We start from the raw sequence: 22,137 nt of genomic DNA on the forward strand, positions 1-22,137 counted from the left end.
GGGCAGACCCAGCTTTCATCCTGCGCCTCCATTCAGGTGGGTAACCTGGGACCTCTGTTACCTCATCAAGAACATGGGACAACCCTGTGCAGGGTCTCAGGGCCGGGACGAGAGCGCTAGGATGGCCTCCAGAGTCGCCAAGACCATGCTGTGTGTCCCTGGGCAGGCCCCAAACCTCTCCGAGCCTTGGTTTCTCATCTGTGACATGTGGCCAAGCTCATTTTACACCTCAAGGCGTGTATTAAGGATCAAGTTTAGACCTCCCCTGGCAGTCCAACAGTGCCCATTAGAGTTAGCTGGTATGTGACTTCCGTTCAAGACAGAGGCGTACGTAAGCAGGCCTTGCCTTCCCACACAGCCATAGCAAAAAATACAGCTAGACTACAGGACAGACTTCACCCAGAGTTGTTAGAGTTAGCTGGTATGACCATCATTTCTCTGGGCAGTGGCACCTCCAACCCCCACCCTACAACTCTCAAGGTCATGTAAAAGAACACAGATCCAAACTTTATTTCTTAAATAGTTCCTGCTCTGCTCTGCTCTGAGACTGGGAGAAAGGCTTACATTAAGTTTACTAAACATCCGCGGCAGGCCCTGAGCTGGCCTGGCCTCTCAGTCCCAGCCAAAGTCCTGACCCGTCATCTGGTAGAACTTTCGGTTGAAGGGCTGGTAGAAGTCCCGCAGCCGCTGGACGACTGCCTCAGGCACCCGGGGGTGGGGCCGGCCCTTGGACTTGCCCAGGCAGCGGGGGCGGCCGCTCCCCTGGGCCTTCTTGAGACAGGGGAAGCCCTTGGTGGCATTGAAGTAGAAGTGCTTGTCTGTGACGACCCTTTTCAGGCCCAGAAAGTCTTGCACACGGCCAACTTCTCCAGCTGGGTCACTGACCAGGCGCTCACCGCTGACAAACAGGAAATGGGACAGGGGAAAGTATCGCAGCCAGTTGTCCAGGTGCTGGGCGTAGAGGCCAATGCGCACAGCACTCCAGGCTGTGTCCACAGGGCCCAGGCCGTGGCGGAAGGCCAGGGCTCGGAAGCTGGGCAGGCTCGGGGTCTTGGAGAGCATCTGGGTGTAGTCAGAGATGGCCCGAGTCACGGGGTTCCGAACCACCACTATCAGCTTCATGTCCGGGGACAGGTTGTGGATGCGGTGCGGGGCCTCGAGAGTCACGAAGTAGCTGGGAGTCTTCTCCATGGTGATCTGCCCATCCAAGGTGGGTGGCATCAGGCTCCTGCAGGTCGTGCGGAAGGAGAAGTGGCCGTGAGAGGGTGCTGGTCCCCCTCAAGCTCTCCCATTATAGACCAGTCCCAGGCACCCGAGACTTACCACTCCTTCCCCCAGGGAAGCTCCAAACCTCCAAGGTAGGTGAGCCTTCCCTCTCACCTAGACCCACCCACCCTGAAGTGCCAGGGTGGGCAGCCTGGGATGGGGCTGAGAGGATCTCTCAGCCGTCTTGTCGCACCCTGGCTAGCATGGGCCCCGGCCCCAACACTGCCCTGCCTCTCACCCCACACCAGCACCAGGAAGGTCAGTGGCCCGGACTTGCCATCCACAGGGCTTCGCCCCCCACCCCCCACGCCAAAGACCCTGACACTGTAATTACCTCAGGTCACACTTTCATTAAGTGGCTGAAGGTATCTCCTAAATTAGGCCATTAATGACTCACAAGTGTCGCGACAAAGGACAGCTGCTCTTTTTCTCACTCCCTCCCCTGCATAGACTCCCCACCCCACCCTTTGATTACCACTCTGCTAATTCTCACTGACCTGGGCCCAGTTCAAATGCCAAAAGCCTCCAGCACAGCCCAGGACAGCCAGGACAGCCCGGCATAGCCCAGCACACTGGAGAACTGTGAGTGAGGTGGCCTGAGGACCCACCCCCAGGTCTCAGCAGCTGGGCCTCTCAGGCCTGGCTCAGACCCCCAGGTGCAAGGCTGTGACTGCAACATTTCTGATGGTTCCTCTCATTCTGACCAGGGGAGGGGGCCCTGACCCCATGTCACAGTTCTTGATGAATTGTCTGATAACAGCCTCCTGACGCCCCAAACTTGGGGAAGCCCCTCCTGAACACCCCGCTGGGCAGGCCAGTTACCCTGAGCAGTTTCCCAAAGTTAAGCCTCACCTGCCAGCCAGGTAGTGCAGGGAGAGGCGGGGCAGGGCGCTGCAGGGCCAGCTGAGCAAACAGCTCTGTGGGAGGACCTGAGAGAGGGCTGGAAACTAGGTCAGAGGAGGCAGAGGCTGTGGGACCTGTGCCTTCGGAGGGGGCGGTCTCCGCCCAAGGCCCGCCCTGCCTCCAGGCCCTTCTTGGCTTGGAGGGTGCTTGGGGGTATGAGTCCCAGGTGCACCAGTGGCTTCCCGGAAACCACCCATGGACTCAGAGGAGAGGGGTGACCTGCATGATCTTCTGGCTCTGGGAGCTTCACCCCCTCCCTCAAAACAAGGCCCTGGGCACAGCTGATCTACAGAAGTCACAGGGAAGTGGGGATGACAATTGTTTACCCATTATGGTGACAAAGTGAGCTGGAAATCTCCCTCTAGCTCACTCACTGCCCCATTTTATAGGCTGGCACGCTGAGGCTAGGAGACAAGTGAGACGTCTGTGGGTGGGGGGCGGACACTGACCCACAGCCCTCCCACCCCCGGGCTGCGGCTGCTGGAAGATGGGGAGTCAGCTGGGCTTCTGCTCTCAGAGCCCCTGCACCCATGCCCTGCTTGTGACCTGGGAACACAGGTGGGAACAGCACCCAGCCCTCCTGGGATAAGTTTGGTGAGACCTCAGGTGTTAACAAGGACCGAGAGCAGGACTGCAGCCTGGGGTGGCCAGCTCAGGCGATCCCCCTTTCCAGAAGAGGATATCAGGAGAAGGGGAGTCTCCCATGCTGGACCTCACTGCTTAGACCCCCTAAGAAAAGCCTGTGCAGGGCCCTGGCTGGTATGGCTCAGTGGTTGAGTGTCGGGCAAGTGAGAGGCAACCACACATTGATGTTTCCCTCCCTCTCTTTCTCCCTCCCTCCCTTCCACACTCTAAAAAATAAAACAAAGAAAATCTTTTTTAAAAAGCCGGTGCTGGGACAGACAGACTGCCAGGTGGGTCGGAAGTCTTTGTCCCTCCCTTCATTGCCCTCCTCAGGAAAGGACCCGGCCCTCCTGTTTTTGACACCCCCTTCCTGTCCCTTTCTCCCTCCAGGCACCAAGTGACCCCAGAAGCACCCTCTCTTTTCCCTCCCAGATCGGGCACTTTGGGTTTTGAACATCCCCCCACCCAACACTCTGGGCAGGGTGGAGAGGGCTGCAAGGAAGCACAGCACCCAGCACCTAGGAGCCAAGGTGTGGGCATGGGGAGGGGCTGCAAGCGTTCTAGACCCACTGTTGCTACAAACCAGCTTTGAGATCTGAGCACTTTGGGATCAATTACTTGTCCTCACCTGCCCTCAGAAGCCTGTCCTGGCCAGGGCATGGAGGAGGGTGGGGATGGGAGTTTGGGGAGGGTGGGGGGAGGCGGGGGGGGGGGGGACGGGGGAGGGATGAGAGGAACAGCACTGACTCTCACACAGCAAACATCTGACAAGATATTCCCCAGACCCTCCCTCCCTCTCCATCTGGTCTGCATTTCCCTGCAGCTTCCACCCAGCCTCAGGCCACTCCCCTCCTAGGTCTCATCCCCCCTCATGTCCCACACCTCCTCTGGGCCTCAGCCAGCCAGCCTGGGACCCAGCAGAAACCATTTAGGGTTCCTGTGTGGGTCGATAGGAGGCTGGGAGTGGGGCATTGGTCCCCAATCACAGGAACCTCTCCCCAGGTTAACACCAGGAGAAAAGTCTCGCAGAAACCTGGGTTCCTCCCCCAACTTACTCAGGCCCCCCACTCCCTGTATGAGTGCCAGGAGCCAAAGGGGTTCCCCCACCTGCACCCCTCCTGTCTCCTCTCATTTTTCCCAAATACTAAGGTCAAAATATAGACCCAGCTGCCCCCAGACAGGAGAGCACTCCTGTTGAGACCCTGGGGTGCTGCCGAACAGGTGCTCAGTGAGTGAATGAACAGATGAGCAAATGCTGACTGAATTTGGGGCTACTTGGAGGTCACAGTCCCCAAGACAGAACATCTGAGAGATAGGCTAACTGAGGCCCAGAGAGGGGGAACAGTTTGGCCAAGGTCAACCTAGGGCACCCCCAGGACCCACCTGCCAAGGCCCATGGGAAGGGCTAGGGTCACTGCCTGGAATGAGGTCAGTCACAGCCCAGTGGGAATGGGTGTCTCAGAAACTCAGTTGGGGGCCCTGGCTGCTCCTCCTGTGCTTACTACCCTAACCCTCCACCCAAAACAGGGCTCTGTACTCCTGAGGCTCAGCCCAGGGTCCCGAGAGCAAACAAGACCACCAGACCGTGGCCAGGGGCTGGGCCCCCCTTTGCAGCTGATGAAGGGGTAGGCATTTTCAGAGGTTCACTGCACACTCAGAGCAGGTTGAAAGAAAAAAAGGGCCAGAGGTACAGGACACTTGTGAGCACACAAAGTTCACAGTTGTGCCCTGGCTGGTGGAGCTCAGTAGACTGAGCACAGGCCTGCAAACCATAGGGTTGTCGGTTCGATTCCCAGTCAGGGCACATGCCTGAGTTGCTGGCCAGGACCCCAATAGGGGGCACATGAGAAGCAACCACACATTGATGTTTCCCTCTTTCTCCTTCCCTTCCCCTTTCTCTAAAAATAAATAAATAAAATCTTTATTAAAAAAAAGTTCACAGTTGTACACGTCAGCTCACAGTTGTACACGTCAGCACACGGCCACATGTGCCAGGCACTCTACCCCCAGAGCCCCTGCTCCCACACCCTAATTCATGCCCTGATAATTCAGGTGGAAACAGCACCCAGCCCCCCTGGGATAAGTTCAGTGAGACAGACCCCTTTGTGGGCATTCCAGAAGCTCAGCAAGCCCAGCTCCCACTCACTGTGCAACGGCCAATGAGGGGCAGTGCTAGCCACACCAGAGGCACAGCTCTGGATTAATGGGGCAAGGCCACCATGACCTGGCCCTCTGCATCCCCTGCACCCACCCCTTCCCCCAGTGGAGGTAGCTCTAAAAATGAGAAAGGAGAAAGTCCCTTCTCTACCACAGCCAAACTCACTCCTGAATCCCCGGCTCTGACCTTGGGCACCCCAGTGTCCCAGGAACTCCTCCCCAGAGCTGAGGGTCTGACAGGCAGTCTGGGTGCAGGGCCTGTAGCCTCTCAGGCCCTCATCCTCCCCAGACCTGTCCCTCAGAGCTAGAGCATGTGCTCAGGGAAGCCTGCAGGGGGTCTCAGGATCGCTGGCTCTTTGAGAACCCTTTGAAGGCTGAACCCATACTAGCCTCCCCTGCAGCCCCCCATTAGCCCAGCCCAGGGTCTCCCCTCAGCTCCTTGTAGTCAAGGTTCTTGGGATCAGTGTGGTCTCTGCAGTTCGCACTACCATTAACAGTGTGTCCCCCACCCTCCCTCACCCTTCCCCTCACTTCACCGCCCCCCCCACTCCCCTTCTGTCTCCTCTCCACAGCAGTGAGGGAACAGAGATGCTTTGGGGTGCCAGTGGCTCTGTGAAGGTGGGTAGCAGTCTCTCTGAGCTCTGAGGATGCAGCCAGTGGGTTGAAAGATGGACTCACCTCCCTCCCATCACCACTCAACTTCCCTAGTATCCCCTGATAGCAGCAACCTTCAGAGCTCAGGAGCCAGAACCCCTGTTTTCACTGGGGCTCCCCCAAACCTGTGAGTGGTTTTAAGGCAAAAGACAAAGAAAGCAAATGGGGGTGGGTGGGGTGGGGTAAGGAATCTGGAAACAGAGAAACTGGTGCACCTGGAGGTGAAGAGTCTGGGTCCTGCCACCCCTGACTCCCCACTAGTTCACCAGGTGACCTTGGGCAGGGCTCTCTCTGCCCTACAGGGGCTGGTCCCAAGCCAGGGGCTGAGGTGAGAGCTTTCAGGGAGTGAAGTGACTCACTGTCCATCTGTAAGCCTTCATTTCCCCCACAAGAAGGGACAGTGCAGGTGACAGGCTAGCATGCAACTAACTGAGGCAGCAGGTAGGGTCTCATACTCAGGCCTTCAGTGCCAACCTCAGCAGGGAGCGGCTGGAGTCCCCCCAGCCCCTAGGACAGGCTGTTTCATGTGGGGATAGGCGCTCCCTCCCCCGCATTCCACATCACGCCCCAAGGCCATCCCGGGTAGGGGCAGGGCAGCTATAGAGCCCCGTGACAAGAAACTGGAGTCCCAATCCTCACCCTTGGGAGTCAGACACTAAGAGACTGCGGATCCTGGAGGCCACTTCCTAGGGAAACTGGCCAGCAGGGGAGGGTGACTGAGTCTGATGAATTTCTAAAGATCCTCAAATCCCACCAGCTTGAAACTATCGTACTTCTCCGCTGGGATCGCAGCCCCTCCCCCCAGTCTTGCTGAGACCCCTCAGCAGCCCCGAACCAGGGCTTTCCCTGGAGTTTTCAAAGTTTCTCGGAGTCCCCGGCCAGTGACCAAGCCTCAGGCCCCTACCCACCCAGGCTGGGCTCTGCCCGTGATGCCTGAGACCTCTCCCCGCCGCGTACCCACTCTGTTGCCGGGAAGGCTCAGGCCAGGGAGTGCACAGAAGCCTATGTGACGCGAGGACCCGGGGCACTCACCGGTACCAGGCGAGGCCGCGCTCGTACCACCTGTCGAAGAAGTGGGGCTCGGAGCCCAGCGCGCGGACGTCGGGGTGCAGACGCAGGAACTCCAGGAGGGCGCGCGTGCCACCCTTCTTCACACCCACAATAAGTGCCTGCGGGAATCGCTGGCGTCCGGGGCCGCTGGCCACCGGCAGAACCGGCGCCCCCGGGCTGCATGCGGCGCTGGGAGGCACCGCGGGTGCGGGGGCCGGCACCGGGACGCGGGCGGCCGGCGGGCAGCATCCCGGGAGGGTGCAGAGGCAGTACGCTGCCAGCACCAGCGCCGCGAGCAGCAGAGGCGCACGGGGCGCACGCAGCGCTACCCCGGGACCTGCCCCGGCGCCCTGGCTACACCCGGCCCCGCCGCCCAGGCCACCGCTACCTGCCATCCGGCCGCACCGCGCCCTGGCCCGGGAGCTTAGACTGCAAGAGGGTGCTCATCCCGGTCCGCGATGCTGCGTTCAGCCCGCTGAGCCGGGATTATGCTCTGCGTCCAGCTACCCCACAGCCCTGGAGCCGGCGCGGGGCGGAGCCGGGGCAGTACGCCCCGCCCCTACTGGGCCACCGCTCCGCCAGGTTACGCCCGCACCCACAGGCGCCGCGGCGCAACTCGAAGCCTCAGAGAATCCTCAAACCCCACTAGCTTGGACGCGCCCCCTGGGCGACCCTGGGCTCCAGACCTCTGGGCTCCAGACCTCTGGGCTCCAGGTCTTCACCCTTGCGCTCCGGGACGCGGCAGCGGAGGGTCAGGACGCAGGGCAGTGACAGGGCTGCGACGCAGAACCCGGCACTAGCTCTTAGGAGTCGGATCCCGCCCCTCGCGGACCTGGTGCTCTGGCGGAGCAAGTAAACCGAAGACGCGCGTAGACCTGGGCCTTACCTAGTGTACAGAGGGGTTCCCGGAAAATCTGCAGCAGGAACGGGGCGCGCCTCGCTGACAGTCGGCTTGTCATTCATCAAATTCACAACGCTGGTGGTTGGAAATGGCTAGCCAATTGCGATTACCATTACAGAGTCAGGCAGACAGGTCCAGGGAGGACTGTCGTCTTGCCCAAGAGCCCGGTGAAACTCAGACTTCAGTTTCCTGAGCCTTCTACAGTGTCACGTGATCTGCTTGTGCCGCCTAGCCCACCTGGCATTCCCACGGCATGTCAGTGGCCCATCTCTGACGCTGGCAAAGTGGCTTCTGTTGGAGATCTGAAAGATTCAGAAGACCTGTGCTGGGGAAACCAGAAGGAGGAGCCCAGACGCTGTCCTAGGATCTTGCTTCCTCTAAGGAGCAGTGGGGTTCGGGGGTTACTCACAATTATAGAACCTGCTGGGTGCTGGACACTCTGCAGAAGTTTTATACACCCCTAAGTTCACTGAACCCTCAGGACAGCACAGAGAAAGAAGGCAGAGAGGACAGCCAGGTTCTGAGAGACGGAGCAAGCCCAGGTAGAGATGAGCTTGGACACATGTCCTCTCTCCACCTCTGCCCCAGCCCAGCCTTCCCGGCGACACAGTCGGCCAGTCTCTCCAGCTGATACCCAGAGGCCTCTGTCCTGGGTTTTTCTCATTAATGGCACCTGAGCCTAATGGCATCTGGGCAAGTCCCAGCAGCCTGTGGAGCCTCTGAGGGACAGGGAGCCTCCACGACCCACGAACATTTCCAGAGCTCCCACACAGAGGAAGCCCTGTCTAGAAGGGGCTATGCAGAGCCAATGGGGTAAAGACCATTGACTGAGGCCCCAGCACAGGTTCCAGCTGCCAGGCTTGCACCTGCTTGTCAGGGCAAGACTCAGCCAGGAACCCAGCCAGGAACCCTGTAGGAGGGTTGTTGGCACAACAGTGTCTGGGGTGCATGCTGGCACACGCACGGTCAAAGGACATTCTTCTTCAGGTCTAGCTTAAAACGGGATTTGTTCTAGACAGGCTGGTTCTTCTTAGAGCTATCCTGGTAGCGTCCCACTCCACCTGCAGCACCCACCTGCAGTCCCAACAGCCACCACTGGGGGCTCCAAATTCCAGCCTTAAACCCTGATGGCCCCTCCATCGCCCTGCCCCAACACAGGCATGGTCGCTTTCCCCTTCTATCCTTTGCTCATACTGTTCCCCTTATTGAGAATGTCTTTTCCTTAGGCCCCCACACGTGCTTGAAACCATTCCAGAAGGAATTCACTGAGAAAAACAGGACACCAAAAGCACTGGGGGCAAGGGAGTGACATACAGGGACAAGGAGTATTGGCTTGGACAGTTTGGCAGCTAATCCCCTCCCTCCAGGTAAGGCAGAGGTGGGTGCAAATATGGTGACACCCAGGAGGACAGCCTTGGGACATTTATTCACCTGTGTTGCCCCAGCAACTGAAAGAGCCGGGCACCCAGTAGGCACTCTAATAATGGACGCTGGTGGAAGGATACGAATGGAGAGATCGAGAAAGGCTTCCTTGAGGAGGTGGTGGTCATGCAATGAGCAGGAGGACAGCATCCCAGGTGGCGTGGGAAACGCTCAGCAGAGGGGGAGATGGGTAGCAGTGGGGTAGAGTCAAAGGCCCATCCTGGTGCAGGAGGGAACAGCCTCAGAGCCCAGGAGGCTGGTCCCAGCCCCACCTTCATCTAGCCCTTAGCCTCAGGCTCTCACCACCCTGGGGCCTCCAGTTCCTTCTTTGTAAGATGGGGAGCCCTCAGTCCCAACTCAGAAGTAACAAGCTTCATTGAAATGGAATTCCCACACCGTGTAATTCAGTCACTTAATGAGTAGAAATCAGAAGTTTTTAATGTACTCACAATGTTGTGCAACCATCACCACCATCTGTTTTAGAACATATTCATAACCCTGAAAAGAAGCTTTAGCTCTGGCTGGTGTGGCTCAGTGGATTGAGTGACTGCCTGCAAACCAAACTGTCACTGGTTCGATTCCCAGTCAGGACACATGCCTGGGTTGTGGCCTGGGTCCCCAGTTGGGGGGGGGTATGTGAGAGGCAACCACACATTGATGTTTCTCTCCCACCCTTTCTCCCTCCCTTCCCCTCTCTAAAAATAAATAAATAAAATCTTTTTAAAAAAGTTTCATACACATTAGGAGTCAATTTTCTTTCTCTCCTCCCCCAACCCCCAGCAACAACTAACCTACTTCCTGTTTCTCTGGCTTCGCCTGTTCTCCCCATTTCACATCAGTGGAATCATTGAACGTGAGGCCTTTCGTGTCTGGCTCCTTTCACTTAGCATGGTCTTTCTGAGGTTTATCCACATCGAGCATGCGTCAGGGCTTCGTTCCTTTTTGTGGCTAACATTCCACTGTATGAATGAACCACATTCTGTTCATGTATCCATCAGCTGATGCACCGTTGGGTTGTTAACACCCTTTGGTAATTGTGAACAATGCTGCCATGAACATTCACTTACAAGTCCTTACGTGAACATATATTTCATTTTTCTTGGGTATATGCCTAAGAGTGGAAATGATGGGGTGACTCAAGAGCTGGAAAATTTTAGTTCAGGTAGAGGCTGATAAGCTTAGTAATCAATGTACGTAAAATGCTACTGTTTCAGGACCTGAAGGTAGGACCCACCCTGACTCCAGGAGACCAGAAGCAGTTCCACCTTTGTGCCCCAGGAGGACCGCAAGCCGTCAAGACGGAATCTGAGCCCTTGTGCTCCAGGGGGAGATGTCCACCGCCCAGGACACAGATGAAAGAATGCTGCCTGATTTATCTGATTAACTTTTCCCCGAATTCCAAATCCCTTACCTACATTTTTCTTCTCCTTATAAAAAAGGGCCAGTTTAAAACGGAATTTAAGACAGTCTGTTAGGGTACAAACCCAGCATCTTCTCAGATTGCAGCCGTCTGAATAAAGCGCCATAAAGATTCAATCCCTGTCTCTGCGAGCCGGTTCTGGTGGTGGCAGGCGGCACAAACACCGGCTTTTCCGGTCTCAGAATTCCTGGGTCAGATGGTAACTCTCTGTTTAGCCGTCTATGAAAGTCTTTCTGAAGGTCACAGTTGGGAATTTCAGAAACTGCCTCTCTCCAAGCTCCGCATACACAGGGTGGCCCCTCCCCCGCCCCAGGGTGTCCGAGGGCCCCTTCACTCTGCCTCTGCCCTGCCTGGCCATCAGGGTCCAGCCTCAGCTCCTCACTGGCTCCCTCCTATGTGACCTAGAGACAGTGGATTCTCCTCTCTGAGTCACAGGATCAAAAGTGACTTTCGGGGCCCCAAAAGAGACCAGGCCATGGGGACATACTAAGAAAGTCACCCACATCCTGCCCTGAAGGGCCAGGGCAGGGAACGGGTCAGCAAGTCCCTTCTGCCCTACTGGGTCTCCCCAGGGGCCCTCTGCTTTGAGGGTCTAGAATGGCCAGAGCTCAATCCCCTTTCACCTTATTTGGACCCCCTCCCCACACAGGATGGCCAGGGAGGGGTCCATCTGTCCATCCTCTTTGAGCCAGGCATCAGACAGGCAAATAGTCAGGTTTGATGCGGTGGCCTTCTGGCCAGGAGGAGGGAAAATTTGGGAGGGGGATGCGCTGAGCTGCTCAAGTCACGAGGCCAAGTAAACAGCATCCCTGGGGGAGAAGACAAGGAGGGCCAGAGCCGAAGGGGACAGAGTGGGCAAGTCTAGGGAGGGAGTCCTGGGGAGCAAGGTCACGGTAGGAGGACGGCTCAGCCTGACCTCCCAGATTCACGACCCTGCTGCCCTGCCCCCCTGTGCATTCCTTCCACAGACTGTAACTATTTATTTGTGGGCGATTGGAACCCCCGTCTGTCTCCTCCATCTACTCTGCAAGGGCAGGGACAGGGTCAGTCTTGGTCCCCTCTCCATGCCTAACCGTGATGAGTGCTCATGGATATTTGCTGAGTGACTGAGCAACCGTGTGTGAGTGTGAGTGTGTCTGAAAGAGTCTACGTGCAAGCTCCTCCCCCCTACCCCTCTCTACCTTTTTACTGGCCTGTCCCCAGGATGGCCACTCCAAGCTGGCTGGATGTGCAAGAAGCTGCCCCCACTCTGGAAAGTAATTAATAACCCCCTCCATGGGGACAGCTGGGGGAGATTTCACACTTGAGGGGCTTCCAGGAACTCCCTCCACTAGAACCACACCCTCACCTCCCAGACCCACTCCCAGAGCATGCTGGAATTCCAAGGGGAGGGGACTGTAGCCAAGGGCAGGCCCAGCTGTCCTTGATTTATGTGGGGTTTTTCCACTTTGGGTGCCTGATTCGCCTGAGCGTATAGAGGATGTGGTTTCCTCCCAGGGAGGGGCCCCTAAGAGACGCCTAACCCACCTATCCCACCCATCCCACCCAGCCCCAGAACCCACCGTTCCTAGTTATGTAGGAAACAAAGTAGGGGGTCAGGAGCCCGTCCCTGGGAGGGGGGGTGGCAGCAGCATAGTACAATGCTCACTGACCCAAGCAGGTGACCTTGGCAGGTATCCAGGCTCTGACGCTCACCTTCCTACTTTATAACACAAAAGTAATATGGCCTCCACCTCTCTGGGTGCCCAGCTCCTGAGCTCTTCGTGAGAAAGAGGCATGGACATGTGGCAGGGACCCCGGCACAAGAAGGGGCGCCGTGAGGCTGCTCCTCCCTGAGTGTTCCATAGTTGGCCCTGCTTGGAGACAAGACTGGAAAGGAAAGACTTCTCTGGTCTCAAGGTGGCAGCCAGCCTGGCCTGCCAGAACCCAGGTCTTATGCCTCGTGACCAGCTAGACCTGGGGACACCGTGGCACAGAAGGGTTTGCCAAGGAAGACACTATTCCCAGTGTCAGGAGGTACACATGAAAAGGCTCCCCTGGCCAGGAGTTAGGAGAAGGGAGGCCTTTTCCAGCTCAGCAGCCACCCGGAGCAGCCACACACGTGCAGGAAGCCTGCCTAGGGCTGCAGGGTTTGCAGAAAAAAACAGACCTCTTTTCTGTGCAGGGATGGGCCCTAAGCTGTACCCTTACTCTTTTCCCTTGGGTCTTCCTGGAGAGATCAGCGCAGACAGAAGGCCATTTGCCACTGGCCCCCGCTGCTCCCGGAGAGGGCAGTGATCCAGTTTCCCAGGGTGCATAGCTGGGCCCTGCAAATTGCTTCTTGCCCACCAGCCTTGCCCCGCTCAATTTATTGCAGTGTGGAAACCCTTCTAGGCTGGCAGTCCCCACTCTGCAAGACAGGAGGGCTGTTAAGAGCCTTTATCCCCAAGGTGAGTCTAGAGGGGCAAGAGAAGAGGGTCCCACAGAAACAGGACTCTATCAAACCCCACCCCAGCTCCCCTCCCCTAGCTTCACAGCCCCAAGCCAGGCCTCTGAAAGTGGAAGCCCCTGAGCATCATGGAAAAGGCTGGGTATCATCCAAGTGACCCCACATCAGGCCACTAGGGCTCTGTGGCCAGGTCTGTTTGTCTGTACCCTGGTGAGGGGCCCCATGGACTAGAAGGGGACAGTGAGCACACTCCTTCAGGAACAAGGGACCTGATGCAGGCTCGGGAACCCCATGCCCCACAGAGGACATAGGACCACGTGTATGCTGTGTGTGTGTGTGTGTGTGTGTGTGTGTACAGGCAGGAAAAGGGAGGTTCAGAGGCCTGCCACCAGGCTCCAACCACTGTCCCCTCAGTGTGGAAAGCCCTAAGTTTGAATCTCCCCATATGCCTACTTCCAGGAATAAGTCCAGCCTGGCCAGCAGATGAGACACCTAGGGAAAGCTGCACCCCATCCTCTTCACTTCCAGGGAAGCACCCCACCCCTACAGTTGGTCAGACAGACATACAGACAAGCGTAGCTCAGTGCTCTGGAAGACCCAGAACCCAGAGCCTGGAGCCCAGCATCTTGGAGCAAGTGCCTCAAACTCCTCACCCCTCCCCAGCTGGGCGCTCCCGAAGCTGAAGCTTTCTGCTCTGACAATGGCACCCTCAACATTGACCCCCACTCTCCCCTCAGAAAACAATGGCCCCACTTGTGTTCCCTGTACAAGTCATTGTTGTCCCCCCTCTGACTGTAGCTTCCCTGCCCTCCCCCACCACGTCCAGACACACACCAGGGGCTCTGGGCTCAGAGATGGGGGCACAGAGGGAAAAAACCACACTCGGAGACTAAGGAAGCAAAAAGACACTGTAGTTACAGGTGGAAGAGAAATCCCAGAGCAACAGGCAGCTTGCACTTCGGGGAACAGACCCCACAGGACCCCATCTCCTCTCTGCTCTGTCTCTCTTCCCTCTGGCAATGCGGCCGCCAAGCTCTTTGAAGCCAAAAGTAGCTTGTAAACGTCCTGGTAGAAGGTGAAACATGATAAAACGTGAAGCTAGGGGCTGAACCATGCCTAGTCTCTGGAGTTTCACAAAGAACGAACAAATCACGCCTGGAAGCAGGTGCTGGGGGTGGTGGGTGAGGGGTTGGGGAGGAAGGAGCTTATCTGCAGGTAACCAACTGTCTTCCCTGTGCTTCTTGCCTCCAGGCTCCATTAAGCAGAGTCCTAGTACCCAGGGCCAGGGCAGGGTGATAGGTGGTCCTAGGGTCCCTTCATGCCCCAAACCAGGGACACACTCATGCAGATGGGATGCAGAGGGAGTGGACAAAAGGCTGTACAATTGGCTGTACATTCATCTGATACTACTACACTCAGCCTCCCAAGGGCTCAACAACTGGGAAAGGAAATGAGATAAATACACCCTAGTCACAGGTGTTGAGGAACTGTTGGCCTGGGGTAGGGTGGAACCTGCAAGGGGATAGTAAGAACCCAGTCTGTGCGCCAGTATGGGAGACCTCCCCAGGACCCCTACAGTGTGGGGGATGGAGAGAGACACTGGGGCAGAGCCCTCAGGAAAGGCTTCTCGGAGGATTCTGGCACATGGGGAGTAGGAGCTGAGAAAGAAGAAAGAGCAAATCTAGAAGGCAGGGGCACAGGGACATGTTTCTAGAATGGAATCCGTCTTGTCTAGAAGCCCAGCTGCTGAAGGTGCAGGGGGTGTGGGTCCTAAAAACCACACAGTTATGACCAATAACGCTGCTGTCATCTATGGAGTGGGAAATCAAGCTGGAGAGCCGGGGTCTGCAGACCCCAGCAAGCCGAGTCTGTGGCTACCACTGAGGAGCTACCTGATCTGATGACTCTTTGCAAAGACCACACTGATTGGAGGAGGCCAGCTAGGAGCTGTCACTGTTGTGGGGAAGACAAACAGGCAAAGATGCATGGGAAGTGGAACCTCAGAACCTAGTGCCCCCCAGTGGGTCAGGATGGCAATTGGAGCAATTCGAGGGCATGGGAGGGCCGCTGGGAGAGGAGGCCGGAGCATCAGTGCAGGTAAGCCCCTGCACCCAGCTGCCCTGGAGAATGGACTGGGCCAGGAGCGTCCTGCCTCCACCCGGTTCCATTCCCATTCCCCACTGCCTGTTCCTCCCCACCATCCATCTCTGTCCCTCTTCAGCTGACACAGGAAGGGCCACCCGGTACTTTATTGAAACTCACCAAATGGAGCCCCGACTCCACTGGCCCCGCACCCTGGGAAGTCAGGAGGCCTCAGCCTGCGTCCCCGGCACCTCACCTTTGGCCTCTTGGCCGCTGCGCCCCGGGGCGCTTCAGGGAACAGGAGCCGGCGAGCGCTCCCCCTGCCGGTCCCTCCTGCTCACAGTCTCTGAGCCCACTCCCCCGAGGGGACCTTGAGAACCCTAGAACCTGGAAGAAAATTCATCACGCTGGGCTCCCCCCAGGACCTCATACGGGGGTGGGCGCACGGTGGCCCACATCTGCTTTGGCGACTCCCCCGGGCGCATTCGCCCCCTTACCTGCCCTACCCTCAGGCACAGTCAGCGGCTTCCGTCTCGACCTGCCCCGAGCCACACCCCACCAGGGTCACGGCTCTCCCTGGCACTTGTCATTCAGAAGAAAAGAAAGCTGTGGGTGAGCTAAAGTCCCAAGCATTGTCAATTCACTCATCCACTCCGTAAGCGTTTACTGAGTGATTCTCTGAGCTAACGAACAGGGCCCAGGCAGATTTATTCTTTCTTCCGGTCATAGCTTTGCTTGGGGTACACTGGCCGCGGTGCGCGGTCCTCCCGGCTGCTACTGGCCAGTGATGGTAGAACACCAGGAGCTGTCTGCCACTGAATGCAGCCTGTGGTTTGCAAGGCTGTGCCTGGTGGCGCAGGAGGGTGCGTTAGAGTGGAAGGGGCTGGGCTCTCAAAGAGCCTTTTGTTTCTCAAGGAGGAATGGGGGCTGCAGGCCAAGGTTATGGTGTAACTCACTGGAGGAGGGAGCGGGGAATAATGTATGATTCCACAAGAGATACGCATCCCCCACCAGGCCCCTGGCAGACAGACCCTACCCATGGCTATCCATCTCTGGGCTCCCATGAGAGGGGACTTCATAATCCCTTCATCTTTGTTGCCCCCTACACATCCCCCATGCCTCTCCTGTCTCCAGCAAGGAGACAGACTGGGATCCGAAGACAGAGGAAGGTTAAAGGCTCTGCCTGAGGTTGCACAGTGAGCTGAGGCCACCAGGGCCCAGCAAGTAAGCCAGCAGCCCCCCGCACAGGCCTGTGACCTCACTCCTGAGTCGGGGTTCCTGGCCTGTGGTTAGGAATTGGGGGAGCGAAGAGTCCCATCATTGAGGAATTAACCAGGCTTAACAGGCCAGTAACACAGGGGCCTCCCTCCCCAGCCACTCCTACCTCAACACCTTTGCCCTCACACCTGCGAGCGCAGATCCTTTCTTCCCTACGCAGGGGTGCTTCCAGCTGGAGTGTGTCTATTCCAGTTATGCATTCAGAACTGGGGAAATACCACAGGATGGGTTTGGGGACCCACTGTGAAATGGGCCTGAGCTGAAACTCCACAGGCCTCCACAGGCCCCTACTCAGACACAGTGAGGTTTGTGTCTCCTGGACGCTATCAGTTTAGAGCCACTGTTCAGAAGTCCTCGAAAGGTCTGATTACTTTCTTTTTCCCACACAGGCACTCTGGGAAAAGGCTGTAGGTCCCTTTAAGAAAGGCTGGAAGAAAGACTAATGGTATACATTTTGGCAGCATATCAGGGTTCTTCCTGAAGGGGTCCCGGCCTCCCCTTTATTCAGGGAGTTCTGGGTCTGTAAACCGGCTCAAGTCTGGAACTGTTTTATGATTCAAGTTAGACTTTCGTTCCCTTGACCTAGAATGCTCTGCCTATACAGATCAAGTGAAAATTCAGTAGACTTCCCATCTATTTCACTCCCAGGGACACCACGACCAACCGGCCAGTGCCATTGCTGCTTTGACCGTGCTGTCTATTAGGGCAACTGCACCCCGTGTCTTTGGCCATTAGGTGCACCCCCACTTGGACCCTGACATGTCAGGACCCAGTGACCCTGCTGCTTACGTTTCCCAGCTCCTAGGCAGCAGTCCTCCGGTCAGTTCTGGCCTACGCTGAAGGGTGCTCACAGAGCTCTTCTGGGATGCCGGGGCTCCCCTCACAGTGGCAGCGAAAGGTGTGTCCCCCGGACGCTCCCAGGGTGGGTCTTCAACGACAAATCCGCTGTGGCACTCGTCTCCCTAAGCCTCCGGACACCTTTCTGGAGAGTGGGCTAAGACAGGTCTGGCATTTCAACTGCATTTAGTGTGGGCCACCTTGGGCCATGTCTCGGCCAACTAAACAAACTGTTAGAACGCTTGCTAACCTCAACTTGAAATCCGGAGTCTCTGCTCAGGGAGCCCCTATCAATAAATTCAGCCTGATCCAAGTTCATGTTCTTTCCACCATTATCCCAGCCCTTACTATTTATCCCCACACACGTTCCCCAGGTTTGTCAATATAAACTGCAAAAACCATGCAGTTCTTGGGAGTATAGCACACCTCCTCATAGGTCACATTTGCACCGCCCCCTACAGGGCCTGGGGCATGCCAAGCTTGCCTTCGCGTGTGCCGCGCCTCTGCCTGGGGAGCTCTTCTCTCTACTTCTCTCACCTGTCACTGCTGAGTTGTGATGACCCCTCCTCAGCATCCCCCCCCCCACACTACTGGAGGCAAAACAACCGCCCTCTAATCCTCCCCTCAAATCCGGCATCATTACTCTGTTACAGTCGCTCACAGCCCTTCTCATAATCTGACATGGATTTACTCTCTCCACTGTGCCCTAAGACCTTGACGGTGCCTTCTGGCTTGTACGCGGCTGCATCCCCAGCACTGAGGCTAGAACCTGGCATGAAGCAGATGCTCAACAAATATTTGTGAAACAAATGAAACTGTGCAAAGCCTGACCCTTGTATCCTGGCATCTCTGATGTTGTTAATAAGCAGAGCAGGACTGGGTTTCATTGGTTTATTTGTCTCCTCGTAACTACTCCAGAGAGGATTCCAGATGGGAAGGAGGGCTTCGGCATCACCCGCCCTCCCAGACTGCGAGAGCTTCAGCACGTATATGCTGAAAAGTGTGGTCGCTGTGCCCTGGGACAGTGTGGGCTGTCGGCTGTGAGCTCCACGGCCTCCAGCCTTGTACAGTCAAGGTTGTGAAGCAATAGCTGCTTTCCTAAGCCCAAGTGAGGCAAGCAGCAGCCACACAGATTGTGAAACAGAGTTCAGGGTTTCTCTTCTCGTAACTAAGAGACCAGGGGTCTGTCCCCTCAGCCCGCTCCTGCCACAGGTCACAGGTCATCAACACTCTGGCTGCCTAGAAGGGTTTAACCAGAATGAATCATGCAGTGGCTGAGGCTGGAGCAGTCAGCTGGGAGCTCCTCCGTTTGCATTCTGTCTCCTAGCACAGCCTGAGGGAGACAGGCACCAGCTTTAGTGGGGGCAGAGTTCGTCTTAGAATTGGGCCTCGCAGGGGTGAGTCCCGACAGGCAAGGAGGGGGCACTGGATTAAGGAGAAGTAAAGGTGGGGCGCACCATCACTCACAGATGAGCCAGGCTTAGGGCCCACCTCCCTGAAGCCAAGAGGAGCTAAAAGCTGGGCCCTGCAGGCCCATCCCGGCAGCAGGAGATGGGCCATAGGCGGCCCGCTCGCACTTTTCCCAAGGAGAACCAGTGCAGAGCCAAGGCCTTGCGAGCCTTCCTGATGCTTCAGCTGGCCCCCCTGCCCTGTCTGAACGTCTGGGGTTCCAATTCCAAGTTAGGGTGGCCAGTGTGTGGCCACCATGCAGGACTCTTCTGGGGTGACTGAGGGCTGTCCACCTACTTCCCCTGGGAGGCAGAAGTTTCTTTGCCTGAAAGAAAAAGAGGGGAGAGAAAAATCAATCCTTGCTCAATTGTGTTGCAGACACCACCCCCTGAGCCAACCCCCTCCGCTGCAGGCTGTAAGCCGGGGGGACTAGGAGGGCCCAGACACCCAGCTCAGGGCCGTCTGTGTGCCCGTCACAACCCAGAGCCTCTTCTTCCTGCACGCGGACAGAGGATGAATAACCACAACAGGACAAAAGCACCATCGCACCTTGTCATGCGTGAGCCCCCACGGACACCCTGGTTTAACCCCCGGCGACGGCAGCAAACAGGCGCTGTCAGCAGCCCCGTTTAACGGAGGATGAAACAAACTAGGGACTGGCCACAGTCTCGCAGGTGGCAAGCGAGGTGCTGGGATTTGAGCTACAAAGATCTGGGAGGAGCCCTGAGGCTGGCTGGGTGTGCAAACAGTCGTGCGGTGATTTGTGACCATTGGTGTGAGCAGGAGAACAAAGGCCAGAGAGGAGGCTGAGCTCAGACAAAATGCAGGAAGATGAAATACAGCTCCCAAAACAAGCTATGAGTAATAACACTGCCAACAGGAGCGCATATTTGAGCTATTACTACGGGCCAGGCCGCAGGTGCACAGCCCTGGCCCTCAGCCTCCACCCAACCCAGCCTCCCACTCCAGTCAGGGGAAGAGCCAGGCTTCTGGAGAAAATCCTTTGCCACATCCACCCTCAGATGTCCCTTTGGGGATGCATGTAATCAACCAGGCACAGGGAGCCAGACATCTGCTCCCCCGTCCCTATCCTGCGCCTGTCTTTTGGGGTGGTTCTGGGCAGTCCTGGGCAGCATGCTTTGGTGCCCCCATGCTTTGTCACTGTAAATGGATGAAAAGAGTGTGCCCCTTGCCCAGGGCCTCTAAAATGTGAGACAGACCTGTGTCCAGCTGCCTGATGGCAAGCTTACCTTTAGGGACAAACTTCAGCGAGCTGCTGAATATTCAGAAACGTGACTGCCCCTGCTTGGGGCCATCATTCAGGAACTCATGGCCCAATCCATTGCCACACCTGCCACAGGAGACCTTGGGAGAGCACAAGACAGCCACATGAGCTTCTAGCCAAAAAAATAGCCACAGCGATGGCCCCTCCTGCCACCCCAAGCCCATTTCCCAAGGTTAACTGCTGGCAGGAGAGGCTGACCTCCCCTCCTGGAGCCTGCACAGGGAAGTCGTCCTATTTCCCTGTTCCCACCAGGACCCCAAGCTCTCCCAACAATCTGGGGTGGCAGCTTCCCTGGCTGAGGCCAGATGCCTGGGATAGACAGACTCTAAGCCCCTAGAGCTGTGGGGGGAACAGAGGAAGGAAGGGGTGGCCAACATCCCTTCCCCCCTCCTGCTGCTACCACCCACCTTTAAGGCTTCGGGCCGGTTGTGCTCTGGACGCTTGGCCACACTGTTAGGATGGATAGTCTCGGTGAAGGCTGGCCATGGGGAGGAGTGAGCATACTTTGCACGGCTGGAGAAAAGCTCGTAGCCACACTTAGCACACACATAGACACCTGGGGGCAGAACAAGAGGCAGAAGCAGAGACGTTGCTTCTTTGGCATGAATCCTTGGACCCAGTATAACACAGCACTCACAGGGTGGGCTGCGCACCCTCCCACACCCCCACCTGGGTATCGGCTTTGTGGGGGAGACACACCACTGAGCTCACATTTGGGGGTTCTTGGTATGTGCCAGAGACCAGGAGAGTCACTTTTCACAATTATCTCACTGACTCTTCTCAACAACCTGTGATGCAGACCTACCCACTGAACAGAGGAGGAAGCTGCAGCCCTGTGATACAAACCACTCAGCTAGGAGTGCAAGCAGAAAGGAACCCAGGGAGGCTGATGAGGACACAGCACTCCCACCCGTCACAGGCCCCACACAGTGGGGGCTCTGACACGGCCAGCACCGCCACCTAGCGCCGCCCCCCCTTCCAAAGTGGCTGTCCTGCTGCCCTGCGAAGCCCTGAGTTAGATTCCCATCCACTGGCCTGCTCTCCCTGCCTGAAGAGAATGGTTGCAGGGAAAAGGCCTCCAGACCAGACAGGGGGCGTGGGAAGACAGAGGACCAGGGAGAACAGGTTTTAACCTGTCCTGAAAATATCACTTTGAAAGCTGAAAAAAAAGTTGTGCAGAACTGGACGCAGGTACCCCCACCCACTGCCTGGCCTGGGGAGAGCCTCCCGTGGGGTTCCCGAACTACTCAGCCTTTACCAGTAACTGGGGGAGGAAGCAAAGAGGAACCGGGAGCTGCTGTGGGAGTGGAGTTGCCACTGCCGTCTTGGCAGAGCAGAGGGTCTCAGGGGAGGGCTTTGCCCAGAGTGTCCTATGTCACAGCTGATATCCACAGATGCTCAGTGTCGGAGCCTCGCCCCCTAGAGAGCCGGTACCCAACAGATCCCACCCTAAGTAAGTCACTGCCCTAGACTTGCCTGTGGCATGTTTTACCAAATTAGTCCATTACCAGGCAGCACAGACCAGAAGGAGACTCCTCAGGACTTCTTAAAGCCTGGGGCCAGGACTGAGGGCTGCCAAGCCACGAACCGCCCCCAACCCTATTCCTCCCACCCCACCCAGGCTGCCGGGTCAAACTTCACCACACTGGCCACTGGTGGCCTAGTGGCACTCCCTGTTTCCCAACCCCAGGGCTCTGGGCAGGGTGGGAAAATCACCTAGTCTAACCCGAACAGGACGTTCAGTGCTTGACGGCTTACCCCGGTGGTCCCAGAAAGAGGGGAGGGGAAAGGGCAGGGGTCACACCAGAGCAAGGGAGCAGCCACGAGGACCGGCAGCCCTATCATAGATAGGAGTTGCCCCTGGACAAGACCTTCTTCCACTGAAGTCGAGATCCTGACCCGGGGCTCCCACCACCCCCGTGTACTCTGACCCCACAGATTCCTCCCGGAAACGGCCATGCTCACACTCAAAGTCTTTCCTCCTTGAGGAGAGTCAACTCCTCTCTCTTTGTCCTTCTCTCCGCGGGTACCCCTACTCTCCGAGCCCCCTATACTCCTCCCTCCTCCGTGATGCCCTTTACATGCGCTCCTCACCACGTGGTCACACTTGCCCCCGCTACTCCCGGGGCTCCAGGGCTCCATCACCACCCAAGGGTAGTAACACCCTGTCTATGTGCGCACCCTCCCCGCTGCTCTCCCGGGAGGTCACAAGTTGTACCCGTATCAAAGTGGTTCTGGAAAACTTCGCCCCCGAAGAAGCTGCAGAACGACATGGCGCCAACGGGACCGCTGCACTACCGCTGTCACTTCAGACAGATCTGAAGCCACCGACCGGCGACCTCCCAGCCTGCGCTCGGCTCCCCACGCCCCGAGGCACCGCC

The 22,137-nt window shown here is 57.1% G+C and overlaps 2 protein-coding genes across 3 annotated transcripts; both read right to left on the reverse strand.

Moving 5' to 3' along the window:
- Positions 1-531: 531 nt before the first annotated feature.
- On the reverse strand, positions 532-7,464 carry HS3ST6 (heparan sulfate-glucosamine 3-sulfotransferase 6). The gene is made up of 2 exons (XM_053927887.2): positions 6,637-7,464; positions 532-1,228 (listed from the first exon to the last, which is right to left on the reverse strand). Exons 1-2 carry the CDS (start codon positions 7,047-7,049, stop codon positions 613-615), a joined length of 1,029 nt encoding a protein of 342 aa, XP_053783862.1. The 5' UTR covers positions 7,050-7,464; the 3' UTR covers positions 532-612.
- Positions 7,465-17,899: 10,435 nt separating this feature from the next.
- MSRB1 (methionine sulfoxide reductase B1) lies at positions 17,900-22,125 on the reverse strand. 2 transcript variants are annotated; one of them, XM_024553425.4, is made up of 4 exons: positions 21,975-22,125; positions 20,164-20,312; positions 19,722-19,836; positions 18,626-18,796 (listed from the first exon to the last, which is right to left on the reverse strand). In XM_024553425.4, the coding sequence occupies exons 1-4, from the start codon at positions 22,027-22,029 to the stop codon at positions 18,765-18,767; spliced, it is 351 nt and encodes a 116-aa protein (XP_024409193.1). In that variant the 5' UTR covers positions 22,030-22,125; the 3' UTR covers positions 18,626-18,764. The 2 variants fall into 2 exon arrangements, with proteins under 2 accessions (XP_045045828.2, XP_024409193.1); XM_045189893.2 differs by lacking the exon at positions 19,722-19,836 and having other exon boundaries at positions 17,900-18,796.
- Positions 22,126-22,137: the final 12 nt, after the last annotated feature.

This window comes from Desmodus rotundus, chromosome 1, assembly GCF_022682495.2.
Source record: "Desmodus rotundus isolate HL8 chromosome 1, HLdesRot8A.1, whole genome shotgun sequence".
NCBI classification, from domain to species: Eukaryota; Metazoa; Chordata; class Mammalia; order Chiroptera; family Phyllostomidae; genus Desmodus; species Desmodus rotundus.